The 9,843-nt window shown below is 54.6% G+C and overlaps 1 protein-coding gene across 2 annotated transcripts; it reads left to right on the top strand.

The window, feature by feature from the left end:
* Positions 1-320: 320 nt before the first annotated feature.
* On the top strand, positions 321-6,903 carry CSRNP1 (cysteine and serine rich nuclear protein 1; the record flags this gene model as incomplete). 2 transcript variants are annotated; one of them, XM_079713669.1, is made up of 5 exons in its annotated part: positions 321-436; positions 2,434-2,685; positions 4,750-5,009; positions 5,514-5,828; positions 5,923-6,903. In XM_079713669.1, exons 2-5 carry the CDS (start codon positions 2,472-2,474, stop codon positions 6,901-6,903), a joined length of 1,770 nt encoding a protein of 589 aa, XP_079569795.1. In that variant the 5' UTR covers positions 321-436; positions 2,434-2,471. The 2 variants fall into 2 exon arrangements, with proteins under 2 accessions (XP_079569795.1, XP_079569796.1); XM_079713670.1 differs by lacking the exon at positions 321-436 and adding an exon at positions 2,108-2,139.
* Positions 6,904-9,843: the final 2,940 nt, after the last annotated feature.

Raw genomic sequence — 9,843 nt, 5'->3', positions numbered from 1 at the left:
CAACATGATTATCAGTGAGATCCATCTGTATTGTGTGTATCCAGGAGCTCTTTCTTTTTTTCTCAGTGTAGAATGACACATTCACCAAGCATTTACCACTGTTCTAAGAACCTGACATGTAATGATTCACGTAAACTTCCCATCCCTGTGAGGTTGTAAGACAAAGAATTGAAGACACAGAAGTTAAGGAACTTGCCCAGGGTCACCCAGCCAACTGATAGCCAAGCCAGGGTTCGAATGTAAGCAGTCTGGTTCTGGAGCCAAGGTTTTCTTACCACTATGCTGGGTGGCCTCCGTGATACCTATCAAGTCTGTGCCTGGCCTTGTGTGGCTCAAATGAGCTAATGTGTACTTCCAGGACTGGGTGACTGGATGTGGATGGAGGGAGACAGGAAGGAATTGAGGATGACTGCAGGTTTCTGGCTTGAGTAAGTGGGTGGGTGGCAGTGCTGTTACTAAGATAGGGAACACAGGAAGAGGAACAGATGGCATGGGGGGTGGGGAACAGAGACAAGGGGTTCGATTTGGGGCCTGCAGAATTTTGTTTCTAAGGGGTGGCCAGGCAGAGAGACCAAGTGAGCCTTTGGTTCGGGGGAATCTCAGGCTTAGGCGTGTGATTAGGACGGCATTCAGCACCCTGTAGACAGCATCTGGAGTTTGGGAAAGGACGGGGCCTCCCAGCGGAATTGTGGTGGGGACAAGATGCGTGGGTTGTGGTTTGTCCTTGTGTGTTTCTGTGTCTGGGTGCCTCTGTGCTCCGTCTGCTTGTGTGTATGTGTGTGTATGCCTGCCTCTGGGCCATGAGTTCCCGCATCTCCTGTGAGAGCCTTCAGGTCAGCTGAGAGCTGGGTTGTGTTTGTTTGTGGTTTGACCCGGGGGTGGGTGGGGGTGGGGGTGCCAAGCCTGAGAAATTATTTGCTGAGAAGCCCCCGGAAACACCTGTGTATCCTCCTTCCCTGGGCCCGTTGTTGTTGGAGGGTTGGCAAGTCGGGGAGCTTCTCTTGCTGCTCATGTGCCTGTGGGGAGAGGCTGCCCCTGGGATGAATTTCATCTAGCAAGTTGGTTGACGGCATACCGCCTGGGTCTGGGATCCAGAGACTTTGTGGAAGGCTAGGCAAACGGGGATAGGGGTGTTTAGAAAGGACACCTGAGTAGGGGAGATCGCCAGCCTTCTGGTTGGTTTTTCCTGTTCACTCTCATTTCCTGTGATGGCAGTGGGGGAGGGGCTCCCCAGCACTGGGGCCTCTGCATCGTTTCCCCTTCCTCCTGGTGACCTCCTGGGGCCCAGCCCTGAGTGCTCAGGAGGCACAGAGAGGCAAGGTAGCTGGGCTCAGCCCTAAGGACCGAGTCATTTGGGGATTCCCAAGCAGTGGAAGGGGTTGTTATTTGCTGCAGCATTTCAGGGAAGGAACCCCAAGTGCCCTCCACTCGGTTGAGGCCAGCCAAGCTGTGGGAATCTCTGGTTGCGCTCCTGTGGAGGGCTGCGACCCTTAAAGGGGAGACACAGCGAGCAGTGTATCCTGGGGTGCTCCAAGTCACCCAGCTACGGACGGGAGAGCGTCGTCTTGGCCGGTCAGTTTTACTAGAAGACGGTTTTTTTTTTAAGGGGAGAAAATAATTTCCCTAGGAAGTTATTTCAAACAAACAGGGTTAGATATTGGAGTGGAAGGCAAGATGAAGGTGAATTTTGAAGATCAAACAGGAGATGCTAAAGAGACACAAAGCCCAGGTGGCTCTGGCCCCAGTCAGGCCTGGAGGCCGGGGACTTCTCTTGTGGGCGGGGGTTTCTAAGGGAGAGTCCGAGCAGCTCCATCACAGGGAAGTTGGATGCTGGAAATCGGGGCTGGTGTCAAAGCCACCCTGTTCCCTGAATCCTGGTCAGCCTGGCCCCGAACGAGGGCCCGTTGCCGGGGTGTGCAGGCGGCGTGTCTGTGGGTGTGCTAGGGGCAGGAGGAGGAGGAGGAGGAAGAGCCACTGTACGAGGGCTGTGCAGGCTGTCGGCGTGCGCCCAGCCTCACACACACAAAGGCACTCAGATGCAGCTGTGTGAATCACCCAGCCAGTGAGTCAGCCCCAGGATTCCTGCCGGGGAAGGAGCGTGGCCAGGCTGAGGTCTGTCGGTCCATCTGTCGGTCTGGCGTGTGCGTGCGTGTAGGTGGGTTACAGGAGGTAGAGGGGAAGGTGCCCGGTGCTGTCCCAGGAAGGCTTTGGGGCAGAGGTGGCGGGAGTCTGTAAGGGCCAGAATGAGGGTTTGGATCTCAGTGCTCCGTTTGGTGCAAAGAAGCCTACTAGAGACGTGGCCCTGTCACGTAGGGCTCCTCGGGGAGGGCCTGGGCTGCCTCGGAGGGTAGGTGGGAGAGGTGATGACCAGGGCTGGGTGCCCACCTCCTGCCCTCAGGCCTGCCACCTAGAGCTTTCCCCTTCCTGTTCCAGGCTGTCTGTGCCCAGACCCCAGAGTACCCCTCACCACCATGACTGGGCTGCTGAAGAGGAAGTTTGACCAGCTGGATGAGGACTCCTCCTCACTCTGCTCGTCCTCCTCCTCTTTGTCCTCCTCGGGCCGCCACTCTCCCTCCTGCTCCCCGAGCTCTTCGGCCTCCCCGTCTTGGGACTCGGATGAGGAGGGCCCCTGGGATCAGATGCCCTTGCCTGACCGCGACTTCTGTGGCCCCCGAAGTTTCACCCGTGAGTCCCTTCACCCTGGGAACCCATTACACCCCTCTTTCCTTCCTGAAGATGAAACTGGGGGGCCCTGATGAAGTCGTTCTGGCCTCTGGAGGTCGTGTCCCCATGGCTTTAGCTTCCCTACTTGACTCCCCACCTCATCCACTTCCTGTCCTACAGGGGTCACTTGGGAATGCCCCCTCTGTCCAGAGGCACTTGGGTCCAGCTACATTCACCTTTAACCTTGGGACTCTCCAGCTTAGAAGTCATCATGTTCAGGGCAGGGCTCCTCAGTGGCCCTGGGGCCTTCCCGCCCAGCCCTGTCCCTCAGTTCCTGTTTTGTTTCTCCAGCTGGCTCCCTATCCTCTACCAGCTGAACTGCCCGAGTCCCACACCCCACGCTTCTGTCCTGCGGGGCCTGTCAGGCCGGTCCCTCGCCTAGCAAAACGCTGTTTGGCTTTGCCTGAACGCAGTGAAAAGGTTTTTTCCCAGTTATTTTTTCAAGCTTGTGTAATTCTGATTCCAAACTGACAAAGATGGCCCTAGAGCAGTGTTTCTCAACCTTATTTTTCATTATTGCACCCCAAACCCCAAGGAGCCCATTGAGACATTTTTCCCCTGATCCTCCCCACCGTGATGTCTTAATACCACAGATATGTCTATTTATGTACTATATGCATATCTGTACATTATACATGAGAAAGTATAATTTTTACCAGATAGAATCTAACAGTACATTAACTGACTAAACTACTATGGGTTTACTCTAGAAATACAAGGATGGTTTAATACTATAAAATCTAATCATTTAGTTTACCAAATGACTATGTCAGAGGAGGAAAAATATAAGAGCCGCTATAGATACTGAAAGAATATTTGATAACATGTAATATTCCTTCCAGATAAGACCCTCTGTATGATAAGAATAAGTAAATTCTACCCTAAATGATAAAAAAAAATATGTCTTAATCTAAAACCTGGCATTACAATTAATGAGGAAATACTGGAAGCAGTCCCACTTAGGAACAAGATGAGGACACTGTCTGTCACCACTGTTAGTTGACATTGTTCAGGAAGTGCTAGACAATTCAGTTAGCAAAGAGAATGAGAAATATACTGGATTGGGACAGGCAAAATTGCCATGATTTGCAGGTGTTCGACTACATGATAAATTCAAGAATATGTATACAGAAAACCTATTAGAAGGGAATTCCCTCAGGTAGCTGGGTACAAAATTAATATATTAAGTTTAACTATATGGAATTGCTAAGATTTGATTATTTCATGGTAACTTCTTATGGTTCAACCTAATAAAAATCAATAATATACCAGTATATATATCGAATATGCCAATACATAGCTTACTAATCAACATACTTAATAACTTATAAAGGGTAGACCCTTCTAAGCTTGTTGCAAAATGCAGAAGCTATAAAGGAAGAGCTCAATATACTTTTGATTACATAAACCTTAGAAATTATTTCGTAAAAGCCCAAAAGCAAAAATAAAGGACTAGCAGAAACTAACACAACATTGTAAAGCAACTATACTCCAATAAAGATGTTTAAAAAAAAAAGGACTAAAATATTTGCACAGATAGGTTAGATGATTAATGTCTAATATTGAATATATATAAAAAGCTCCTACAAATAAATTTTTTAAGAACTATAGAGGGACTTCCCTGGTGGCCCAGTGGTTAAGACTCCGTGCTTCCACTGCAGGGGGCACGGGTTCCATCCCTGGTCAGGAAACTAAGATCCCGCATGCAGCATGGCGCTCAGCGCCTCCAGCTACAAAAAAAAAAAAGAACTATAGAAAACTGTGCAGGGGAGCTGTAAATGGCTACTAAAGATGGGAAAGATGTTTAATGCTCTCATTTGGACTGGTAAATAACAATGAGCCAGTGCTGACATAGGGTGATGTTGCATTTTACCAGCGCCAGTGGCCAGGCCGGCTCCTAGGCTCAGATCCATTTTTTGGGGGGGTGGGAGGGGTGTGAGGAGAGAGGGTTCAGCATCACCTCCTGGGGGTTAGGCCCTGCCTCACGGAGAACTAATGCTCGCCCCTCCCCTGCCTGCCTTCCAGCCCTGTCCATCCTGAAGCGGGCCCCCCGGAAGCGCCCAGGCCGGGTAGCCTTCGATGGCATCACTGTCTTCTACTTCCCTCGGTGCCAGGGCTTCACCAGTGTGCCCAGCCGCGGCGGCTGCACCCTGGGTATGGCCTCCCGCCACAGTGCCTACCGCCGCTTCTCCCTGGCCGAGTTTACGCAGGAGCAAGCCCGGGCACGGCAAGAGAAGCTGCGCCTACGCTTGAAGGAGGAGAAGCTGGAGGCGCTGAGATGGAAGGTGGGGAGACCCTCTGCATGGCCCTCGCCCCAGGAGTTGCTCTGAAGTCCTAGCCTTGGGGGGACAGGTGTCAGGGTGGATGCTGATTTGCTTGTTGTGTTTTTGGGAGGCCTGTGGGGCTGTGATTGGCCTGATCAGGGTTTGCTGCCAAATTATCTGCAGGCAGATGGGTATAGAAGGTCTTCTGTTTGCTGCAGGGCTGGGGACGTGGTGCCTGAATATGCCTGACCTCACTGGGGAGGGGGAGTGGATGGGACACCGGAGGTCGGTGTTTCTGTCTGGGGGAGGGGGTTTGTCCACGAACTGGGGAATGACATGAATAGGAAACCTGTTTGCAAATGCCCTGAGGGTGTTTTCTTGGCTGTCCCATTCACTGTGGCATCCACAGTGCCCAGCCCAGAGAGAGTAAGCACGTGGCAGGGGGGTATTTATCAAGTGACCGATGCTGCCAGAAACTGCATCCGTGTCTGCCTCTCACGTCCCTCCTCTCTTCTCTGGACACAGCTTTCGGAGGCCGGGGTACCCAAGACGGAGGCCGACCTGCCGCTTACAGTGGACACCATAGATGATGCCTCTGTGGAGGAGGATTTGGCAGTGGCCGTGGCGGGTGGCCAGTTGGAGGAAATGACCTTCCTCCAGCCCTACCCAGCCCGGAAGCGGCGGGCTCTGCTGCGGGCCTCGGGCGTGCGGAGGATCGATCGCGAGGAGAAGCGAGAGCTGCAGGCACTGCGCCAGTCCCGGGAGGACTGTGGCTGTCGCTGTGACAGGGTCTGTGATCCTGAGACCTGCAGCTGTAGCCTGGCGGGCATCAAGTGCCAGGTACGGAGCCAGGCGGGGTTGGGAAGGCGAGCCTGAGTCAGGGGCTTCTCCGGGGTCCACCGGATCCTCACCTGCACCTCTGCTTTCTTTGCAGATGGACCACACAGCGTTCCCCTGTGGCTGCTGCAGAGAGGGCTGTGAGAACCCTAAGGGCCGTGTGGAATTTAATCAGGCACGAGTTCAGACCCATTTCATCCACACGCTCACCCGCCTGCAGCTGGAGCAGGGGGCCGAGAGCCTTGGGGAGCTGGAGGCCCCGGCCCAGGGTGCCACATTCAGCCCTAGCGAGCAGGTCCTGGCCCCCACGTTCCCGCTGGCCAAGCCCCCCGTGAGCAGCGAGCTGGGAGACAACAGCTGCAGCAGCGACATGACCGATTCGTCCACAGCATCGAGCAGCAGCGAGGCCCCCAGTGGCTCTGCCCACCCGGCCCTGCCCGGCCCCGGCTTCCAGCCTGGAGTGGACGATGACAGCCTGGCTCGGATCCTGAGCTTCAGTGACTCTGACCTGGGTGGAGAGGGGGAGGAGGAGGAGGAAAGGGGTGTGGGCAGCCTGGACAACCTCAGCTGCTTCCACCCAGCTGACATCTTTGGTACCGGTGACCCCGCTGGCCTGGCCAGCTGGACCCACAGCTATTCCAGCTCCAGCCTCACGTCAGGCATCCTGGATGAAAACGCCAACCTGGATGCCAGCTGCTTCCTCAATAGTGGCCTTGAAAGCTTGGGGGAAGGCAGCCTCCCCAGCCCCCCGGTGCCAACCATCACGGATGCCGGCCAGAGCAGCTCAGTGGACCTGAGCTTGTCCTCCTGTGACTCCTTCAAGCTGCTCCAGGCCCTGCCAGACTACAGTCTGGGGCCCCACTACACCTCCCAAAAGGTGTCTGATAGCCTGGACAACCTCGAGGCGCCCCACTTCGCCCTGCCTGCCTTTTCTCCCCCTGGGGACGCCAGCACGTGCTTCCTGGAGTCCATCATGGGCTTGTCTGAGCCAGCCGCTGAGGCCCTGGCTCCCTTCATGGACGGCCAGTTGTTTGAGGACACTGCCCCAGCGTCGCTGGTAGAGCCTGTGTCTGTGTGAGGGTTAGGGTGCCTTTTCCCGGCCCCAAGAGCCCTGTTGCTGCTTTGTTGTAACTGGGGGCTCCCTGAGGTCTGTCTGTATGTAACGGTCTCCCATTGGCTGGCTCCCATGTGGGCACTCCTAATTTTCATGCAACACTCTGGATTTATTTATTTATTTTTGTAACCTTCTGTGCTGAAGCGGGACGGGGGGGCACTTCCCCTTTCAGCTGCCTGGTCCCCCATATGCCCACACCCTCTCTTCCACTTCCATGGCCGTGCCAGGAGCAGGAAGAAATGTGGCTCCTCTGGAGCTTTGCAGACTCCTTTTCGGTCTTGTATGATGTTCCTAAGCCCAAAGATAGCCACACAGGGCTGAAATCAGCCACTTCTTAAGGCTTCTTCTGCCACCCTGAGCCCTAGACTCATGGGTGGCTGAATCCTCTGGACTGTGAAGACTATAATTTATTTCCATAATTTATTTGGAGACTAGGTGGCTGGCAGGCTATGCTAGGGTCGGGGTGGGGCACTGACCCCTGCGAGTCCCTTTGCCTTTTAGTCCTGCAGCCCTGCCCTTGCCGGGACTGTGGTGTAGACCAGGCATGGATTTGAGCCCTCCGTCTAATGTGGCAGCTGCCCTGCTGTGGCTGGCTGAGCAAGCCGGGGCTGGCGGGGGACCGCATCTGGGCAGGGGGAGGGGCTGGGCTGACCAACCGTGACCAAAACCCTCTTCTGCCCCACACAGCCCCCTCTCCTTCCTGTCCTCTGCCCCATCTTCCCCCTCCCCAAAGGCTGCAGCTTTTATTCCAAGCCCGTCAATGTAGGAGTAGGAGGAGGGGGAAGCCGGAGGCCCAGAGAGGGCAAGGGGCTGCCCCAGGGCCTGTAGCACGCCCCTGACCACTCAGGGCTTTCCAGGCACGCACTCCAGCCTGGTCCACCTGCCTGTACCCTAAGGCCAGTTGGCCAGGGGCGAGGGGTGGCTCCTTACGGCTTTCATGCCCTTTGTTTGCAGATGTTGAATTTCACATCATAGTTTCTGTATTGTCCCTGAGTATTAGGACTGTAATTTATTCATTTTTCTGTGTCTGTGCCAAGAAGCCCAGGCTCTGGGCCTGCCCTCTTGCCTAGGAGGCCTTGCCAGCCTGCGAGCTTGTGGGAACACCTTGTACCTGAACTTACAGGTACCAATAAAGAGGCTCTATTTTTCAGTGTGGTCTGTGTTTGTGGATCTGGGAGCACATTTGTGGGACCAGGAGCACAGGTACACCCTCAGGTGGCAGTGAGGAGGGAGGGGGAGGGGGAGACAGGCCCTGCTGGGCAGTATGGACATTGAGGCTGTGTTCGGGATAGAAGTGGGGGGCACACTGGGCCTCTTTCCATGCCAGCCAGTCAACTCAGAGACAGGAAGCCAGCGAGAAGACGCTGGCCGGGCAGATGGAGCAGTTTTCCCCTTGGATGAAGCCATCTCCATTGGTCACCTGGATGGTGGTGGAGAGCAGCAGGGCAGTCTTCTGGGACAGGGCTGTCTGCGTGGGGTGGGTGTGGGCTGGCTTCTTCCCACTCACCCGCACTGAGCTGGGGCCTGGCCTCGAGGGTGAAGCGGGCAGTGGGATATGGCCGGTGCAGGCCTTATGTGGAACTGAGTGGCTGAGGTCCTTGGGGACTTGAGCACCAGAAGCTGCAGAACCTCATCCATCTGCACCAGCCAGACCTGTCTGACCTGTCCCTGGCAGCTTGGGCCAAAGGCCAGAAGAGCAGGCTGCACCCTGCCCCAGGGGGCCCCAGTCTGGGGGCTGAGGAGCAAGGTTGACCTCCCCTCTAGGAATAATAATGATTTATACAAGTGCTAGGAGGGGGTCACCAAAAAGACCTGACTTGGGTCTCCCTTTTCTTGCTCTAATTCTCTGCCTGTGCTGGGAACCCCTTATTTCCTCTCTATGGCTTACTGGTTAAGAGCACAGACCCAGAGTCCCAGGGTTCGAATCCCAGCTCTTATACTAACTAGTGAGGTGACTTATGCAAATTACTTCCCCTCTCTGTGCCTGGGTGTCCCCCGTATTGTCCAAATAATAACGCTGCTTACCTCACAAGCTTGCTCAGTTCATACGCACCCAGTGCTCGGAGGAGTGCCTGGAACATGTAAGCCTCGGGTGCGTGTCTGACTTCCCATTCTGTTTTCATGTGTCTGCTCTATTTCTGTATGTTTTATCCTCTTTTTTTGCCAGTTCTGTCACCCTTTAGGTATCTATCGCTTGCCTCAGGATATGTGTAGACATGGTCACGTGGTCATGTCGTCAGTGGAGTGGCCGTTAGAGAACTCATGGCTTGGCGTCTGGGCTACGGTGGGGCCGCCTGTCCCTGGTACCAGCTTAGGCAGGGACAGCCAGGTCTTAGGCGTCTCAGGTTGGAGTATTCTGGTACATCAAGTTGTCTCGTGTCCCCTCTCACTGATCCCTGGGAGCCCTATTGTAGAGATTGCTCCAGCACGCATGATCCAAAACCTGGGTCTCTCCAAGGGTCCTGAGGCTCTGCTCTGGCCAGCCTAGGGGTCTGGGTGGCAGCCCCCGACAGCTCCAATACTCTGGCTGGAAGCCCCTGCAGGCTGCTATCCCGTGGCCACAGCCCATGGCTGGACTGAGCCTACCCACTCCCCATCTAGGGCCCCAGGGTCACTTGGGTTTTTTTCTCAACATAATCCACCCCAAGAAACTAGGTTGTAAGGCAGATCATAATAAAGGCAGTTGGCTTCCCATAGGAAGGATGGTGGTAACCTGGGGAAAACGTTCCAGAACACTGACTCATACCAAAAGGCCATGCACGAGGTCAGCAGTATGCTATAAAGACAAGGCTCGTAGCCACCAGGGACGACTTAGGCTGTTCTAGAAGGAAGGGACCTTTACCCGTTCACTGTTCCCAAACCTTAGTCACTGGACAACTTCTCTTGAAAACGTTGCCATATCTG

The sequence above is a fragment of the Hyperoodon ampullatus genome (assembly GCF_949752795.1).
Source record: "Hyperoodon ampullatus genome assembly, chromosome: 10".
Classification (NCBI taxonomy): Eukaryota; Metazoa; Chordata; class Mammalia; order Artiodactyla; family Ziphiidae; genus Hyperoodon; species Hyperoodon ampullatus.
This window is presented reverse-complemented; position numbering and strand designations above follow the sequence as displayed.